This window comes from Haemaphysalis longicornis, unplaced genomic scaffold (genome assembly GCF_048455015.1).
Source record: "Haemaphysalis longicornis isolate Haplotype H1 unplaced genomic scaffold, Haemaphysalis longicornis Haplotype H1 scaffold_9, whole genome shotgun sequence".
NCBI lineage: Eukaryota > Metazoa > Arthropoda > Arachnida > Ixodida > Ixodidae > Haemaphysalis > Haemaphysalis longicornis.
The window spans coordinates 41,507,850-41,528,174 of NW_027526460.1; the positions used below are offsets into that span (position 1 = coordinate 41,507,850).

At 49.7% G+C, this 20,325-nt stretch overlaps 1 protein-coding gene and 1 pseudogene across 2 annotated transcripts in view; one reads left to right on the top strand and one right to left on the bottom strand.

Annotated features, from left to right (window-relative positions):
- Window positions 1–724: 724 nt before the first annotated feature.
- LOC144151923 (very long chain fatty acid elongase AAEL008004 pseudogene) lies at window positions 725–3,979 on the bottom strand (annotated as a pseudogene). The gene is made up of 2 exons (XR_013319005.1): window positions 3,707–3,979; window positions 725–1,658 (listed from the first exon to the last, which is right to left on the bottom strand). The product of XR_013319005.1 is annotated as a very long chain fatty acid elongase AAEL008004 pseudogene (transcript).
- Window positions 3,980–17,258: 13,279 nt separating this feature from the next.
- LOC144151646 (tRNA (34-2'-O)-methyltransferase regulator WDR6-like) overlaps window positions 17,259–20,325 on the top strand; it is a 66,650-nt gene continuing 63,583 nt past the window's right edge. The window contains exon 1 of the mRNA XM_077682757.1: window positions 17,259–17,443. Coding sequence (XP_077538883.1) covers window positions 17,377–17,443 — 67 coding nt within the window. The 5' untranslated portion in view covers window positions 17,259–17,376. The remainder of the gene's footprint in view (window positions 17,444–20,325) is intronic.

Genomic DNA, 20,325 nt, shown 5'->3' on the forward strand with positions numbered 1-20,325 from the left:
GCGATTAAAATGGCGACCTTCAGAAGCCTATTTAGGGCCCCTTTAAAAAGCACATGACCAGCAAAAGTTGCCTCATACATGTTCCTGCCTCAGTACTTTTTTTTGCAAAACACTTACGCAAATTCTACCAATGTCATATGCTTCACCATGAAAGTATTCGTGACGTCACAAATTGTAATGCGGGAAGGAGTATGGGACCTCCATACCTGTTTCCACGCTTTCGGCATCTCCTATACGTCAAAAACTTACTGCTGCTGCTGCGATTTGTACTCGCGACGTTCTAATCTAACGGTGTATGCCAACTCGCGTTTACACTTCCGTTCATAACTTGCACTTGGGTGTCGTTCAGAGCTTAACATTTGAACCCGCCGCGGCGGTTGAGTCAGGCAGTCAGGTGTGCTGCTAGCTGAGCTCAACGACGCCTTCGATCCCGGCCGCGGTAGCTGCTTTTCAGATAAAGGCGAAGGGCGAAAACGCCCGTACGTGTGTCGAGATTTCGACGCACGTTAAATACCCCAGAAGGTCAAAATTAATCCGGAGCCCTCCACTACGGCACGCCTCGTGGCCCAGATGTAGCTTCGGCGCGTAGAGAACTCCATAATCGAATAAGAGCTCAACGTTTGTATGTTTCTCGGTTGACAACAGCTACGCTAAACAAGGTATAAGCAGGTGTTACCTTCTTGCCTTTTCGGAAGACACATTTGCCGAGGAAAAAGAATTGCGTGCATGAGCCACTAATAGCTCTTTTGGCGATAACGGAGTTTATTCGCTCTTTCCGTTTGCAACTGGTGCAGCACGTTCGTCGTTTGTGTCTTTGAGGTGATGTTGAGACGGCTTCCGCTTGTACGTCTGTACGTAGAAGTTTATGAACATGCAGAGTATGATGAATGTTTGGACGTTGCCCAACATGATCAAGTGCTTCGGGAAGCCACAGTCTACGAACAGGGGTATGGACATGTGCCCCATGATGACGACGAACTGCACAATCTGCAGCGTAGTCAGGTACCTCTTCCACCAGAGGTACTTGCGCACGGCGGGGCCGAAGGTCGAGAGGAAATAGTACGAGTACATGACGATGTGCACAAACACATTCAGGCACATTCCGAGCACGGGCTGACCTTCAGGCGCAAACAGGGTGAAGTACCAGAGGTTGGCGGTTACGATGGTGTGGTGGATGATGTGCAGGTGCGTGAGGTGGGTGAACTTCTTGCGCAGGATGAAGAAGACCGTGTCCAGGAGGTCGCAGTAGCGGGACACGGTGTACACCCACCCCGTGCGGTAGTAGTCGCGCATTTCATCGGTCATGGCACCCGTGATGCCCTGGCACCAGAGGCTGTAGTAGCCACCCGGCAGGTAGGTGAACCGGAGGACGGTGTAGAGGAACTTGGTGTTGATGATCACCAGGGCCAAGTTGTAGACGCGAACGAGGTTGAGTATCCGGAACGGTTCACGGTCCTTCATCCAGCGCGGGCCGGCGACCTTGACGAAATACAGGTACGAGGCGAGGAGCGTGAACACAAAGAGGGGGTCCACCACCAGAGGGTAGTCCCGCGTTCGGGGATCGCCCATCTCCCGGATATGGTGGGAGAGGGTGATCGGGTTGAGGCTGAACTTCATGACTGCGCGCCGCACCGTTGCTCTCGGTGCCGGTGGGAGTTCTGTGGAAAGAAAAAGGGCAAGATCAAAACATAGAGGGAGAGATACAGACAGAGATAGCACTTTATCTGGGGCTCTTATTCTGGGTAGCTGCATTGCAGTCATCAGAGAGTTTAGCATACCGTTACCGTGTTAACGTTAAGTTATAGCAGAGCGGAAAACCACTCCCGGTACTCGGTCGGCGAACCTGCGCATGCGCGGAACCGGTGCGCAGAACTGCGCACGCGCAGTGCACCGGTACCGTACTGGGACGGGTCCTCCGCTATACTGTAACTCTCCATTGCTTGAACTTTTTACGTTTTACCGCAGTCACCGTGGCATGGTGGCACCACTGGCATGACCCGCCGCCAGTGGCTCAGTGGCTAAGGCGTTGAGCTGCTGAGCCCAAGGACGCGGGCTCGATTACCGGCCGCGACGGCCGCTTTTCTGATGGAGGTGAAAAGCGAAAACGCGCGTGTGTTCGAGATTTACGCGCACGTTAAAGATCCCCGGGTGGGCAAAATTAATCCGAAGCAGTCCACTACGGTATGCCTCATAGCCCAGGTACCATCAGCGCGTCAAACCTCATAATCAATCATTACTGGCATGAACACGTTGTTGCAATGCACCGTTTTAGTTTTCCGTGTTCCGGCTTATTGGCTGCCGTAATACAAGTAACGCCATATCACGAATAAGTCTGAACGCGAATGACAAAAAGCTTGCTGCTCAAAGGTATTCGCTCTTTTTTAAAAAATAGCTTGAATATTCTGCTTTTTGTATTAGACACTCAAGAACTTCTTTCAGGGGGGCGGGTTATGGTCGCGGGTTCGATTCCCGGCCGCGGCGGCCGCTTTTCTGATAGAGGCGAAAAGCAAAAACGCCCGTGTGTACGAAATTTCGGCGCACGATAAAGATCCCCAGGTGGTCAAAATTAATCCGGAGCCCTCCACTACGGCGTGCCTCATCGCCTGCGTTGCATCGGCGCGTTAAACCACACAATCAATCAAGGGGGGCGGGTTATAGACTCCTCCCGTACAGAAGAGTCTTTCTTTCCCCATGAGTACTGCTTTAGAAAAGAAAACGTGGTGTTGATGCCACCATTTATTGTGCATATTCATTAACATCAAAGAACGTTAGCTAGAGTTAACATTAAAAAAAACGTTAACCCTTAGCCTGCGCTAAATGTTTCGACATAAAATGAGTAAAATATGTTGTAATAATTACGCAAGCACCTCGTTACCTTACCCAGCACGAATTACGGAGGCGGGGCGCAAGAAGGCCTGGCGGGCTCAGCAAGCTTTAACGCGGACGACCCACAACATCGGTGAGACATAGAAAGCTTCGCTTTAAAACTGCAACTCAAACTGAACGCATGCGCCAGTCTACTGGAAATAAACAAACGATCATCCCGCCATACCGAGAGAAGGTATACCACCCGTACATTGACAGCTGCCCCTAAAATGTGTATTGCTACGCGGTGGTAGGACGAAGGTGACACGAACCATGGTAGATGATGACTAGATAAATTTACCTATCCTCGCACGACGACGGCAATGCGTCATTGTGACCAAGCCCTTCTTGGGGGATTGATGAGCCTGGTGGTGCGCCACTATAGAACATCTTCTTATAACGGTATTGTAATGCAAATGAGGGGTGTGTTCGAGATTTCGGCGCGCGATAAAGATCCCCATGTGGTCAAAATTAATCCGGAGCCCTCCACTACGGCAAGCGTCATCGCCTGCGTTGCGTTGGCGCGTTAAACCCTACAATCAATCATCAATCAATCAAATGAGTGATCAACCATGACCGCTCATGCGCTATGGTCATGTAGCTATATAACCATCCGAGAGTGGTGAACGTTTGGCTGCAGGGGATACCCAAGCACGATCCCCGTGGACAGACTGTGCTTCTACCCGCCTCCCGCTTCTACAACGAAGTTGCAGTTAAACACATATCTGGGCGGGAAAATCAAAATGTTTAAACTTACAGGTCCAGCTTCAACCGCTGTGTGTTTGTAAAATTACTCATAGCATGGAGCCAATAAATTGAGTTTAGCAATGCGCAGACTTACCGGTATACCTTCAAGAAAGCCGAGCGAAACGCGTGAGTTCGCTGCTGGGATTAACGCGTCTGCACGCGCACCTGGATCTGCCTGCAGTCGGTTGAAACGTGCGAGGAACCTTCAAAAGCTAGACAGGAAAGTGAGCGTTACGTAAAGAGCAGGAATCCTTTTGGCATCTGCGCGCTCAGAGTCGAGCACCCCTCGCGGCCTGCCTTTAGCTAGGTGGGCGTGACAACTGCGTCGCTCAAGTCCCCGGCGCTCTTGTAATCGCGCCTTGGGTTTATTCTCTTCTTACATCCACAACGCTAAAAATACGTGCGTTCGCGAGCGTGGGTTTTCCTAAGTTTCCCTTTGTTTCGTGTGTTTCTGCGCATTACGGTTGCGGTGCTACGGGTTGTATTGTCAAGCGTTGTTGGCCACTCATTAGCGCTGATGCTGTGCAAGTGACGAAGTAGGAAAACATGTAAATTTCGGCGCGAAAGGTAGCAAAAGAGTGCGAGATAAAAAGCAGCTCGGCCTTTGTTTTTTCAGAGGCTTATACAAAGTTAGGAGCGTAACGATTTACCGTAGACAATGTCGGCGTTTCAGAATAATGCGTTGAACAAAAGCCACGCTTGCTTTCGCATGACAACCTCACTTGCGTTACACCATTTGTGAATGACGCTTTGTGGCAAAACCAACGCCATCAGCAGAGGCGGTTGAAAGTGTCGCGAAGTGTCGCAAATAAGAATATACCACTCGCAGCAGCAGCAGCGGCAGCGGCAGCAGTTGCTTGACAACAGGAGATGCCCCAGGCGTGAAAACAGGTTTCGCTGCGGCGCCCATGCATTTTTCCGCACTATAATTTGTGACACACAATTCTCGAATGCATGGCGAAACGGGCTTGGCGGAGCCCGCCTAAGCGTTTCTTAAAAACAAACACCGAGGTTAGAACATGTAAGTGCAAAATAAATATACGCGGGAATTTTCGCCTGTCATGCACATTTTAAAAGGCGCAGGCCTCAGCTAGCAAACATTATAAAATATGACGCCTCATGCAGCTCAGCCGGTTGCGTTTGTGGCAGTTACAATTTCAATGAACTGTGTCGCAAGCTTGCATAAAAGCGCAGTTAAAAATATACATGGATGCGTGTGAACGCGATATCCTACCTACTGAAAGCTAGTGCATGCAATATATGAAACGGCCATCAGATATTCTCAGCGCTAGTGACTTGAAATGAGACGGGCGTCAACTTTTTTGAACAACGGCGCGTGTATTTTCAGCACCTGCTACAAGGTGGCAGCACCTCCTGGGCATTCCCGGGAAAGCTTCGCTGGTGTCGTCAGGCTCTGGCCATGCAGAGCCGAGGCTTGGTGGTCGATTTCGCTGTACGCTGCCACACCAAGAAGGCTCTCTTTGACTGGCTTCCAATTTTGCGACGAAACTAAAAACCAATGACAAATGGCTTTCAGGAACATGGTGACTATCGACTCGAGTGAAATTGGGATTGGCTTGCTCTGAACGCTTTCCGACGTGCTCTGTAACGTCACGGAAAAAGGCGATTTAAAAGGAGACGGCGGAGAGAAATGCCAGCAGTATTCTTTTATTTTCTTGCAAACAAGGGATCGTCGAGCAAAAGTCGCGAGGTCGATAAAACGCGTGATATTTCACAAAAAAAAAAAAAAACGTCGGTTATCATCATCATCAGCAATTATCGCGGTACTGTGCTAACTGCGACCAATTTATCCTCGCAAACTTCTTCATCTCGTCTGCCCATCTAACTTTCTGCCGCCCGCTGCCACGCTTACCTTCTCTGGGGACCCACTCTGTTACTCTTAATGACCAACGGTTATCTTGCCTTCGCATTACGTGCCCTGCCCACACCCATTTCTTCTTAATTTCTGCTAATATGTCTTTAACACGTGTTTGTTCCCTGACTGTTAAGTTCGGTAAAACCGCCCGGCAACTACATATCTTCCGCTGGGGATGGCTTGTTTACCTGTATTGTGTTTGTTTCCCCGCCGGCCGAGCTGAGTTAGGCGCGAGAGGCGTAAGGAGAAACCGCGGAGGCTTTTATTATTCGCCGCGCTATTGTGTATCCACCCGACGAGCGGGTCCGGAGACGACGCATGCAAACGCGTCGGCCACGAGTACGGACGGCGCATTTTAAAAACAATCATTAAAAAGCATTTCCAATCTCTTTGGCAACCACAACACCAACCTTGTGTTACCAAATGAATAAAGAGGACAGAGGAATCCTCACTGTTCTGCATCCGGACTAACTCAGCGCGGACACCGGCGTGGCTTCATAGGCTGAACCTTATCTCCCCACCTCTGTGCGCAACTTGTTGCGTAACAGGTGATATCGGACATGGAGCATGCGACGGAGCAGTTACCTTTGTTAAGATAACTTCAAAGGAGAGCCGCTCCTCATGCCTCTTTGGACGATGTCATTTTCTTTAAAGGCCATTCTATCACAAGAAAAGACATTTTGTGCCTGCGGTTTGTAAGGGACACAAGCCTCAGTGACTCCTGGTAATTTTCAGCGCATAGAAGGTGCTGGTCGGGGGAGCAATTGCCGGCATACCCCGCAAGGCTAGGTCCATCCGTTAATAAACTTCACCACCACCCCCAACACCACCACTACTCCTAAGGACCACCAAAACCGTTGATAAGCACAGGCATTCGAAGTGCTAAGTCGGCAGGATGCACGCTGCCCTGAAAAAAAGGATGTTACTGTACTAACAGGGCCCCATGACACCACCACCTTTTGAACAGCAATGGTGTTGACTTCAATCGACTTGTTCATGTTTGTGGAGTTAAAACACAGCAGTTCTGCTGTCAGTACAAAGCCTCCGCAGAGCCTGGTAGTGGCCCTTAACAGCCTTGGCCATGAGCTCGATGAATTCGTCACAAATTGTTTTCGACAAGTGTGACGGGTGGCCTTTCCTCTTGTCCCCATAGCATTTGATGCACTCCTCCAGGAAGGGATCAAACAGGGCAACGGCTTCAAGCACTCCCATATAATTGCCATTTCTCGAGAAAAAAAAAAGAGAAGCGTAATCACTACGACTACGCGCATCATCACCTCTGTCCAGTAAGCAATCTGAGCCTAACCAGCTCCTTGTCAATTGTGCTGCTCGTGTTCAAGCGGGTTAGCCACGCCGCCACGCAGTTCCGGGCTTCCACACTTTTCATGTGCGCAAACTTCTTCTCCTCTTTACCAGTCAGAAAATCCGTGCGTGGTGAAAGGACTCGGGTTGCTCGAAAACAGTTTGCGCATGATTCATAAAACAGTTAACCGAGCCATTAGGGGACTTGTTAGGGGACTTGTGCCTTCCCAGGCGAGCGCGCCCCACGCTGCTCCTTTTCAAATACTCGGAACTCCCGCTACCGCCTCCTCAGAGCTTCGAGAGAAACCTTCATGGTGACGTCATTATGGCGACACCTTCGTGCTCTCATTGGCTGCAGCCGCACACCGGTCGCGGCGATTGTACGATTGCATCTGGCTCGCCAATCGCACGTCGTGAGGCTTGTACGACTAGCTCACGACGCCAGGAATTTATACACACCTTCCCAGAAAGATTTCGCCCCCCCCCCCTTCCAAGAGATTCCACAACCATGAGCACACTGCCCAGGAATTTATACACACCTCCCCATTGCCTCCCTCCAGGAGTACTTCGACCCCCCCCCCCCCCAAAAAAAAATCGTAATTATGGGTAAACATCTGCATGACGCGAAAAGCGGTTCTGTGCGACCGTCGTCACGGTCAGTCGTATGCGAATCGCGTGCTCTCGTCGTGATGTGTCTCGCGCTTGATAGCTTCATTTTTTTATTATGTACGAGATTATTTGAAGGTATTGCCCCAGAGTCACTATACCCCAGAGACTGGGGATGCCAATCTATTGATGATGATAACTTTATTCAGAACAACTTCGGTTTTGTATTCAGTGTCGCTTTAAAGGGACCAGGAAAAGCCTTCTGTAAAAGTTACATAAGGCCTGTATTGTCGCGTAGCACCAATATAGATGGTATTCGTTGAAAAGTTTAGCGGCCAATTTTTTCGCTTGGCAACACTGGGAACAGCCACAGACATGGCCGATGCGCCACGGACATGGACAAGTACCGCCATCCCGCGGAGCCCGACGTAACGAGTGACGGCGCACTCACACGGTTGCATGCAGAAGAGGGGTGCCTGTTCTGGGGGCCGTGCGCACAACGTCGCCTAGCAACAGACGCTTGGCCACAGATATGGCGGCGCACTCGCATGGTTGCCTGCATGCATTCCACGCCATTGAATACCGGCCATAGCGATGCAACGCCGTTGGAATTATTGATCTACATTCAGTATTAGCTGCGCCAGAAGCAATCAAATGCACCTCTCCCACTTGCCGATCGATTCCTCCTCCATCTTTGCTTCCTTCAAAACAGCTGGAAACACTGGGAATAGCCAGCCATGTGACATCGCGACGCTCGACTTCCGTTCTTTGCGATCGCTGCGCCGCCTGTCGCCGCTTCTCCGCGGAGTTAACGGGATTAGCGCTGCGCGGCCCATAGGGGTCATGCAGTGTTTTGGTTCTCTTTCGCTTCTTTTTGCCCTTCCAAGTGCTAACCAACTTGTGATGGTGACGTCTGCAAGCAAGCCCGGAAGAAACAAAATAGCTCGTACAGAAATGAAAAAAAAAAACTCAGTGCAGCTTCTGAAATGCTAAAGACGTTCGTATAAACTTAACCCGGGTAGGACTTACGAGACCAACTAGTGTGCGAAATGCACTGCTATTTCGCGAGACATGGGGAGGGGGAGGGGGACGCTTACGTATTGTTGTGTACGATTGCGGAGCGAAATCAAGGAAAGAACGTTTTAGTAATCACACACACAAGCTACTCGTTCACGTCACTCTAGGTTTTAGACTTCAACTAACAGCTGATCCCTCGGCGAACGCATTTTTTGAGGTATACAAGTTCAAAACTGATAAAAGGTGTCGTTAGAAGAGTGGGATATCTGATAAGGCCTGATTTCCGTTTGTGCTAGATTCTGCAGGCTCCCTGCGTCATATGACTATGCTTCGAAGAAACGTTTAGTCGCGGATGGGCATTACTGTAGAAGCCATTCTCCGGCCTGCTCGCGGAGGATATATGTAACATATATGAATGTTTGCGGGCGCTGAGCTCACGACAAGACGCCCCAGCATTATTTTTCTTTTTTGTGGTGCGCTGATCCCGGATATAATTTTGGATTATCCATCGTACGTAATTCGTAGAATGTTCGGCAAATTTATGTCCAGGGTTGTGATCAATATCTGAGGTATGTTATTGGCAAGCATAACTGGCGTGCTGTCAGGTATGAGCGCTCCACTAGGTTATATAAGCGCACAAAACTGATTTACATCGTAATGTATAGCCATGGCATGACCATCTCGGGAAATTATGCTTACGGAGACACTGTTAGTAAATTTGAGAGCAGCGGAATCACAATCATCTCCATATGCATATCCCTGTTTCGCGACGCCGACCTGTGACGCACACCTGGCGCTTGTACAGACCGAATGTACCAGACTAAGATCGCGTCACACACATTTACAGTCTCGTAAACACGCCACATTTGCGAACAGAGTGACTGCTCCACATAAATATGTATTTCCAGCGCCTACAAACGGTAAATCTCCGTCGTGAACGGGCCCCGAAAGCAACGGTGACATTGGGGAGTGGGCCGGAGACTCCCGCGGCTGCTTTCGAAACGGGCCGCTAGGGGGATTTCAGTGGCGCCCCTACAGGCCGCGCTCGAGGCGTATAGTGTACTAGTACACTATAGTTCTGCGCTAGAGCCTAGCTACATTCCTGCGCCTAGGCACGCGTCAATCGCTGCGGACCCGCCATTTCCTCGGGATCGCGCAGGGAAGAGCAGCCGGAAGCCAATGGCAGTGACGCCGCCGGCGGCCGACCTCGCCGGCGATTGGGCGAATCGGGGGGCGCCTTCGCCGTTGCGTCAGCCGCGGTCGGCTCGCTCCGGCTCATCGGCTGAGAAAGGCTATCTTCAAAAATTGTTTACAAATTATCCGTGCAACGTATGGGGCTCATACTTGGCTCAAAAATCCCCCGTTATGTGTTCTACCACCTGAATGCATTTGATTGCCACCTTCACAAAGCTTTTCGGGGTCCCTTTAAGTTGGACGCCAATCAAGAGGAAGAGGAGGAATAAACGTCCCTATGGGGCAGTTCGCCTTAGGGAAGAGTTTTTATTCCGGGACACCTTGAGACACCTTGAGACCTTGAGACCTCTTCACCAGCCAAATTAAGCTGGTCGTCAGGGTGCGAGCTGGACAGTGGTGTGGGCCCTTCCCCCCTGCCAATCGAGACTTCGGGTGAGATTTCTGATGCCCGCGCTATTGAACGCGTCGCAGCCAATGGGAGTTGAGCGCGTGGCGAGGGTTACGCGTTTTCTAGACGCATCTTCCGCACGCCAACCGGGATCACCTTTTGTGGACGCCAGCCTGATTTTCTAGTTTTCGCCGACCTAGCCGAGTAATGCTTTCGCGTTAAAATATCTAGAGAAATAATGTACAACCTGTTTTTTTTTTCTTCTTTATAACAGTGAAACAGCTTTGTTGAAGCGTCACAGCTGAGCTCTTGTTAACTGTAAACGTCCAGTTTTAGGATAGTGCAAAGAAAAACAACCCATAACCCTACAGCAGTTTTTGTTTTAATGCGAAAGCGTTTCTTGTCTATGCCATTCAAGTGCGCAGCCGGGTGGTGGTACGCGGTTGTGCGTCTTCATTGCGCGTCAGTGGGCTGTGGCGTGAAGGGTGGACGGAAAGGAAGAAACCGAATTCATTTCGTCAACACTATAGGCACCGGACACTGCAGTTTGCGCGCGACTCCAGCGCCGCCTCTCGCCCCCGCATAGCAACTCCGGGTCGGTGGATGTCGCGACCGGCCGTTCAGCGCAAGTAAAAACACACGCGCTGCTTGCGGTTCGACGTTGTGCATAATTGCAAGTTGCAGGGTCCGAAAGGATCAAAAGGCTACAGGAAAGAATTAGTGGTAGCACCGCTACTGCTGCGCGAAGGACAGCCACAATCGCGAAAGGCAGCCTGCCATCGTTCTGTACAGGTTTCGCGCTCGGGCAGCCGTGGGAGAATAAGCGTCGCAAGAAATGATTTTAGCAGTAAGAAAAGTCAAGGAAGTAAGAAAGTCATGACATTTTTTGTCAGTGGAAGGAGTAAATTTATGAGTACGATTACCGTTTGTGCGCAGCGCAGACAGGAAGGGCCGTAAAACTAAAACGTTTGCTTTCAGTGTTATACACATCACGCGCTGCGATGAATCGCGTGCCGTCGTAGTAGTTGCATAACACAAGGTATTACCGCTTCCGCCACTGTTGTTTTATCAGCAGTACTTTTTTGTAGCAACAATCACGGCACCGAATGGATACCAAAAGGCGACACAAGAATATGCATTCACAGCACTTCGCGGGTGATGCCAAAAGCAATGTCAAGGCGGTCAATACGCATCCCGGTTACTGCCCTACTTAGTTCCCCGAAGTGTACATACTTCGGCCACGCATTCCAAGCGAGAGCGTGGAAAGCTATCAAAAGCAAGGTTGCATTCACTCGCACTGACTTCTTTAATACGTTTTGCGTACTCTGAAAGTTGAGGTTATTATTGTTTAGCAGAGGATGGGGAGGAGAATTCTTTAATGTGATTTTCGTACTCTGAAAGTTGAGGTTATTATTGTTTAAGCAGAGGATGGGGCGGAGGAGGAAATGCTTTCTTGGAGAATTCCGAACGGCCTGAACAAACTGTATCCCAATTAGCCGCTAAGACGACTCTAACATTACTCACAAGATAGAAGCCGAAATTAAACAGAATCTTCGTAAAAACAACCGCCACTCCGCAGCAGATTTCGAACTGTGTGGAACTGCGTTTACTTTTGTCCACAGCTAATAACGTTTGAAATGCGTTGTTAATTAGTGACAACACCAACCGAGCTGAAGAAGGGCAACCGAAAAAGTAACCGTAGTGTGGTTGCGCGAACACAGGAAACAATAACACAAACACGGTTCTGTCGTGGAGCGCCGTTGTATGCGCTGGCTACTGACCTGAATTGGCGCTGTAAATAACCTTCCCTTGTGTCAGCTTGATCGTGGCTCATATTGAGTGGGAAAACACTGGGGTTTTAGAATTTAAAAAGATGTTTAATTAACTGAAAAAACTGGGATTACATATATAGACGGAGGAGCACTCAAAGAAGACGTCTGACGCGCTGCTCGGGCGTGGGGCGACTCCCTTGGGCGAACAGCACACACACGCACCACGCGAGAGTCCAAAGCTCGCACCATACACGCTCGGTGGTGTGAACATCCGGCCGCGGTCGCTGCGGCGGTGGTGGTTTCGAGTGCTTCGTGATCCGAGCCCGGTCCCCTCGGCAGGCCGCCGGTGTCTGCTTTCGTTTTCGCCTCTCGGCGCGAGCATTCCCGGCGCGATAATTATTTGATGCTTCGGAGACGGCTTACACTTGCTGAGAATGGGACTTCGCAACGATGTCTGTCCCGTCAATTTCTTTGACGGCGCACACGCGCGCGGGAACGTACAATCTCTAACTTTTCGCGCACGCGAGGCCGACAGTAGTAGGTCAGCCCCGTAATTGTCCGGAAATCGCACAGAAGCACTTGAGACACGGGGAAACTATTTGCCAGAACAGTTTTCAAGGTCTAGACACCTTTCAAAAACAATTGCAGAATCGCAAAAACAAACCGAGAGGTGCCGAATATATGAACGCGCGGCCGCCGTCTGCCTCTCACCGACCCGAAGTTAGCTCAAGCTTCCGCGGGGCGGCGCTGGGTGTACTTTTTCGTCGCGCCCTCTGAGCAGTGACCGGTGCCTATAGGCACAATAGTTCTGTCACACAACCGAGCGCTGACTCACCTCCATCAATCGAATGCTCCCTCAAATTTATTTCATTTGTGCACCCTAGCTGGCTCACAAGTGTCCAGCACGCGCAAACACAGGTCTCCGAGACTAGTATAGCAAATTTATACCACTCTGCTAGCTTAATAAACCCCCAATGGGGGCGTTGTGGTTAATTAAAAGGTAAACAGGCGATTTTCGTTTTATTAAACGAACATTTAATGTCAAACGCCTGGAAAGAAAAGTGCGCGTTGGAGAGGTGGAGGAGGAGGAATCACTTTATTGGTTTACGGAAGCGGTGTGGACGCCGGTTTGAGGCCGGAAGCGACGTTGGCAGCACGGGTGACCAGAATCATGGACCTCTGGGTCGAGCTGCCCAGCGCCCCCTCCCACTGCTCTTCATTAACTACGGGTTGAAAGGGGTCTTGAGAACAGGCCCACATGAACCAGCGTGGCTAGGTCCAGTGGACAATTTGGCGAAGGGAATTGCGAGGGATGAATTCGGTGCAGAAGTGCTCGACAAAGGCGTAGCTCACGCGCCGGTCAGTTTGTCGCGAACCGTGCATTGGGTTCGTTTGCTAATCAATTCTTTCTTGTGAAAAGAACAGGAATGTCTAAAATACGGGACTCATAAAAACCCGATTTCTGTTTTCTTAACTTTAATGTGGCCGACTTTGCTGCGTTTTGTTCTTACGAATGCAGCCGAATAGCTAAGCTGCGTTACTGGTGTAACAAACAGGATGTAAACGCACAAGCTTGTCCTTGTGCGTTAACATCCTGTTTGCCAGATGATACCGCGGTTCACCGCGTACGCGTCATTGCGCCACCACTCGGGGCTGCTGCGACAAATAAAGTGTCATTTTTTTAAAACATTTATAGGCCTCCTGCGCTGGAGTTTTGGCGACATGCAGCGCCCCTAGCGGCCGACGCCTCTGGGTAGTACAAAAGCAGACGACCCTCGCCGCCCTCCATGTGTTTTCAATTACAAGCCAGAGTGAAAGTTGGTTGTGGCGCTTTGCGGCGTGTTTAAATGACTGCATACTGTATGAAATAGCCCTTAAAGTAGCTGCAGAGGTTAAACAAAATAATATCCGCTAAAAGAAGCCGATCTGTCGGCTTTCTTTTGAGCGAGCTGTCGCGGTGGTCGCGGCGTGGGACAGTATCGCTAGATCGGGTGGTTTAACTGTTTGACGACAGTTACAGTTTTTTTATTTTTGCGTGCGGTCGATAAAGGAAAGTTCACGAGTAGCATAAACACGGAACGCTGCTCATCTTACATCCTGAGGTAACTGCAAAAGGTTGCTTCATCGGGAGCTTTAAGCGAACGCAAGAATTGCGCAGCCGACTCAGCTGACACTGCTGGCCTGGCACCGCCTTTGAAACGAGTGGAAATTTTGTTTCGTATTTTCGCAAACTAAATGATTCTTGCGTAACGTTTTACGCCGCACGATTTACGAACGGCAGGGTACATGTATACTAGCGAGTAGGTGGGGCAATACCGCCAATTAAATAAACAATTGATTAAGCGCTATTAAAGGACGCAAAACACGCACCAAATCACACGCACAGCAAAACATAACACAGCCGCATACACGGCGCGGGGCCCCGAATATTTACGTACGATCATCACTGACTGTGTTGGTTTTCTAGTGCAGGGGTCGTCGAATCTGAACGCCGACACGACAGTTTTGACTTCAAATGGGGTTAGACAGCGAGACAAGAACAGAGAATTTACGTCCTCCAGTTGAATTGCCCCCCCCCCCCCCCATCTTCACACTTCGCCAGATTATTGTCAAATATTATTATAAATTCGCTAAATTTTTTCTCTTTGCATTTAAAGCCCCCTCCTCCTCCCCCCCCGATTTGACGTCCAGCCCTCCGCCGTGTCGGCTGCATGGAACTCGGCCGTTGCTGACCCTCATTCTAGGCTATTAAGTGAGAACTGTTAATGTATGCTGCAAGAGCATAATTAGGTAAAGTGAGAGCAAACAAGGAAAGCGAGCGGCCTCTAATTAGTTCGCCTGACCACTTTTTACGGCCACTAATTTCGGAATCGCGAAATAGATTTCACGCTTCGGACGGTCGCGGCATTTTGTCACTGAGACACGCAACAAAACGGCAAGCTAACGCTGCACCATGTATTCGTAACGGCGACGCAAACGAGCACTGTTCAATGAAAGTGCACGCATAGTGTGCAGGTACGCAAAAGAGCGGCGCACCGCAGCAGGCGAGCCTGCGGTCCGCCGGACTCGCTGGCTTTTTAAAGCGCGATCATCGCCGATTACGTCACTCTTCTTTTTTTATCGGCTGTTTTTATGAAGCCTTTGTCACCTAGAGTATTAGTTTAAACTAGAAATTTTACTTAAAATTTCACTTCGTTCGACCATCGATCGGTGAACCTGCGAGTAGCAGACGCCGTCACGGTCCCGGCATTTGCGTCGGCGCTGTAAACGTGTTTAGCGCTGCAAAGCTTTTTCCCCTAATGCCAAGTTGATCCCTGAAATAGATCGGACGCGTCGGGGATGAGCTGGTGACCACGTCGCGAAATAATCGGGAGCGTCGAGCTCATTTTGCTTCTGTCAACACGGGATCCTATGGGACCCACGCAGCTTTGTACTACCCGGAAGTACTGCCCGGAAGCCGCTTGCGCAGCGCCCCCTGGGCAGCGCAGGAGGCCTATTACCATCGTAACCTTGTTACAAAAATAAAATGAGATTACACGAGCCTAGGCCCCGAGGGATGGCGTTAGCGGCACGCGGGCGCTAGAGTTCCTCTAGCGGGCGCGGATAGGTGTCGATCTTGTCGTTCAGGGAGGAGGCGAGGTTAATCGTTTCGGAGAAACCATGGAGGGAGAAACTCACCCCGATGCCCATTGAGTTAATACTGCCGATGCCCCAAACTCCGTCGTTTCTTGGGGAACATGTCGTCGTAAGTTGTGCCGAGGCAAGACCTCGCCAGGCATGGCTGCCGATCCGGTCGCCCTACGCAGTTTTCCATTACCCATCGAGCGAGCAAAATAGCTCGTAACAACCTTAACATTCTTGATTGTAAAGCTTTTACTACTTCACCTGATCAGTTTTGTTCAATACAGTTATTAGTTTCGTGGGATATATCAACTCATCCCAGACAAAAAAGGGGCTACAGTTATCTGCTATGTCCGTCGTCGTTGTCGTTGTCATCATCATGATCGTCATCGTCGTCTTCAAGAGGTCATGGGCGCGTGACATCGCGTGCTCCTGGACCCGCTGCAGCGAAAGGTCCGTTCCATGAAGCCCCGTCAGGCATAGCGACGTCTTCGAGGAGGAACGCCGCCGTCTCTTCCCCACAGCTCCGGCATCGGGTGCAGTTCTTCCCGAGCCTATCGGTTCCCGTGAAAAGCGGCCAGAGGACTCGCCCCAGCCACGCCAACCGTGGACGTCACAGGCGAGCTCGTGCTCTCGCCGCTCCCGCCAACCGGCAGTGACAACAAGAGCGACGGGATCCTGCGGAATTTGGACGAACCGAAGATTTCGCCGCAAGCAGGCAAGTACTAGAAGGCTCTGCCAAGTACAGCTGCAATGCGCAACTCTATCGAACCCTGAAATCCTGTTCCCGCACCTTCGTGGAGAGTAGCGCCATCTGTCTGCCCGTAGCGGCGAGACGGTCCGCAACTGAGTGGAGCGAAGAATGAAAAATCAATAACTCCTCACCCAAACCAGTTAGCTCGTTTCTCCCTCGGTTATATGCAGAACAGCTTTCACTCTTCGTTCCTTTATATTTTCATTCATGTGACTTGAATGACAATTAGGGCATAAAGTTTTTTCAATGGCCGGCGCCTAAGAGCAGTCCAAGGAAAATGGACCGCTCAATTGAATCTCTTAAATCGAGCATTAGGTTGCTGAAAGATCAGATATCCAATTGCGCTCTGGAATTTACTCTTCAAGTTGCCATAAAATTCATTATGATTGAGTCACAGAAAAATGTTACTGGGCACTTTTTGTCTGGAGCTGATGTCCTGCTAGAGGAAGGGCTCGGCCGCTAGACGAGCTACTATGGCCGCCGGGCAACACCAGGGAGAGGGACAGCGTCCACGAGGCACTGGGCGGCTACCTGGATGCCTCAGGGTTCCGCCTGGCACTTGACTCCCAGGCCCAGTGACTGTGTGAACTTTTACGAGTTCCTTTCTTTTTTTTTTTTTTGTCCCTGCTTCAGACTTTGTGTGGGTGTGTGAGTGTGTGTTAACTTGTAAACATGCCCCTCTCCCCTGTGTTCTGTAAATATGTCACCTCTATCATCTGTCTCTCCTCTCTATGAATCTGTCATCCTCTGCCCCAACCCCCACACCAGCAGGCGTTCCGGTGTCCACCCCTAGGTGTGACAATTTACGCCTGCTGGTGGCTTTTCCTTTCCTTTTTCTTGACAATAAATTCATTCATTCATTCATGGGAACGTATGGTGCCCCCTCTCGTAGTGGCTGGCATCCTCGATGTCCCCACTAAACTAGGAAAGTAATTTACAGCAATAACTGTTTAAAATAAAGAAAATTTTGTTAGAAGAGAACATGTCCTGTTCGCGTAGAGTTGGCGCGTCGTGTTTGAAGACATGGCGCAGGACGATGAATGGCTGTTGGCTGCTGACTGCTGTATGTAAACATTGCTCTTACCGACTCCCCCATGCGCGCGCCTTTGAAAGCAGCTTGAAAGCAGCGGCTGCCAACAGCGACTGACCAGCATCCCAGCTCATGACATCTGCATAACATCTGGTCTCATCACGGGAGCCTTGGTGCAACGGCAGCCCTCTGACTTTGGTCGTCATGGAGTGTCTGTTGTCGAGGACGCACATTATAGCGGCCACATTCTGGGGCAACACCATTCTCGTAGGTGGGTGCTTGGCGCCAAAGCTGGCTCAGGGCTGCTGTGTTTTTACCAGACAGGCGATTTGTTAACGCCGAATTAGAGAGTTTTAGTAGAGCATTTTGTGCCTTTAGCGTATGTTAAGCGTTAAATTTTTACAGCACCGCAAGGAGAGTCTTAGTACAGCATTTTGTTGGTATTGCTTTGCGGCCTGCTAACAGTTATGGCATCATCTGTTGAACTGAATGCGAAGCGACTCATCTGGCCGAAGGAGCACCTGGAATTTTGCGCGACTACCCAACCAGTGAAACCAAGCGCCTTCCTGTTAGTATTGAATAAAAAACGTGCACAGCATGATGGAAATATTCTCCTACATAACCGCACTTTACAGCAGAAGCATTGAAGGCCCGAGTTTACTTGTTTTGGTGATTGCACACAATGCGCAAAACAAAAGGACTGGGCTTCACGTGTACATTTTATTCAACTCGAAAACAATCCAGAAATCCGTTTCGAACACGCGACGTAATGATGTAACTGTTTTGCACTGCGAGGTGGAAGCACAAAAAATGTGCGATCTTTTGCCCCCAGCCGGTCGTAAACATCGCACTTAATTCACACGATTTGCGGGGTCGAACAGTAAGTCACTTCACTCTGACGCAAGCCGAAAAGGCTTTTAATTGCACACACTGAGTCGAGTCATCGCTAGTTATTACTAATCACGAACATAGAAAGCATGGTCCCCCCCTTCCCAGGAGCACACCGTCGACTTCCACCGTGAAGTGAACTCAACAACGCACACAGCATCCGACGGCGGCCTGCAGGAGCTTTCTTTGAACAGTCAGCAATGCCACGTTAGTTTCGCTCACTGCGATAGCAACATGCAAACTACAGGAGCCTATTTAAGAAGACAGGAGCAAAAAACTTGTTTTATAAGATGCAAATTACTGCTCACAGAACAATAACCTTGAGTTGCTCCGCTCTACTTGCCGCCATGTTATAAACACAGGGACACGCAAGGGCCGTAGTGTACGCACACTACTTTGCTGAAATAGCATGCATTCATTTTACGGCCGCTAAATGCAAAACCAACCTTGCATTCTGCGCCTGTGCAGTGCAACCGATGCAAGGGAATAGCATATGGTAACACTTAGCGTATGGCTAAAAACGCTATTACGAACAGCGCAGCTGGCACATTCACCGGAACACTGAAGTGCGCTGCTCTGGTTTTGGAAGCTCCATGTTGTCGGCTTTTCACTAGCAGTGTTTAGAGTGTGGGAAACATGTTTTTCTCTTTTTAATTCCTGAGGCTGCGGTCACGATCCGTGGAAACGAATGCGCTATTAAACTTGTTAAAGGGCCATGAAGACAAAACACAAGTTTGGTTCATTCAAAAGATTGCCTCGTTAGAATCATACTGACACCACTTTTAACGCACACGTCGCTCAGATTTATATAATTAGAAAAAAAGGGAATGGCCATGCGACCCACTAGCTCTTCCCGCAACAGAACCTATGATATCATACCAGTCAGCTCTGCGATTGGCGGAGGCCGGCGAAAGCAAAAGCAAACTATGTAGAGCTTATAAGCTTGCCGAACAAGCTATTTGCGCTTAAATGTAGGGCACAATTCTTTTTATAACAGTAAGAATGGGGGGATAAACAGTGGTAATTACGAAAGCACACGTAAACATAGAAGTACCGATGTGTACGGTTGTTGGTACTGCACACACTATGCTTGTTTTAGCAGCACAGCAGTCCGCCACTTTCGAGTTGTCTTACACGCACTGGCTGATTGGCGTAAGCGACGTTGTCATGCGTGAGCCTATTTGTCGAGGATATTCTATGTTTTTCGAAATGATTACTTTCTACAGCAACAAAAACGAGCCAGGTACAAATATGGTCAAAAAACAAAGCAACAACAGACAACGATCCGTGCATGAGTATGGTAGCGCCACCTGGGAAGACTGACAGCAAGCAGCACTGCAGCCGAATCACGCAGTGCAAGTTCGTTTGTATACGCGTGCTTATGACTTCCGAAAACTCATGATTTGGCGGGAGAATCAAAACTTTAGCCTAAATTGATTAATTTCTCAGTGAATACGGTATCATTTGGTGCCATGCAAGTGTTAGGAGCACTATAAAACATGAAATCTTTCGAATAAAACAAACTTGTATTTTGTCCTCCTGGCTCCTTTAAAGATTGCGTTTAAATACGCTGGTCATGAATATGGTCGAGGCCTGTCTCGAACTGAAAGTAACTGACACCATGCAGATGCTATCTTCCTGCTACGTGCGCTACGTCGTACATAACCTGCACCAGTTTTTCAGGCACAGGCAAACCGTTGCGAAGGGTGGGCTGAGTGTTTCCATCTTGACAGTTTGTCGGCTGTTACCTGAAATTCGGCCGCCATTAATCTTGGAGATGGTTTACAAGGCCTACCATTAAAGGCCAACTGCACTCAAAATTTCAACCTCCTGAAAACATTATTTTTGTAGAGTCCACCTAGAAAGACAGCAAGATACAAAATATGACACCTGAAATGCGCGTATCCGCGGCGCAAACAAGTCGGTTTATGCAGAATTTCGATTTTGGGGGGGTGTCGGTGGGATGTTTGGGGGTGTTGTATAAATCCCTGGGCAGGCTGCTTGTTGTTGTGGAATCTTTTTGGGGGGGTGTTGGGGGGGGGTGTTAGGGGGGTGTGTATAAATCACTGCTGAAAAGACCGTCAAAAATTGGAGATTTTGAAACTGAAATTGAGGAGAGCGCGGCCATTATGGCTAGGCTAAGTGACGTTCAAGCTAGACAAGCCGGTGAGCGTGTGGTGGCACACGGCTGGCCGATCGGGACAAACCTGCGTGCAACGCTGCAGTCCTAGGAGTAGCGGGCTGAGTGGAGCTCGATCGGTTCTC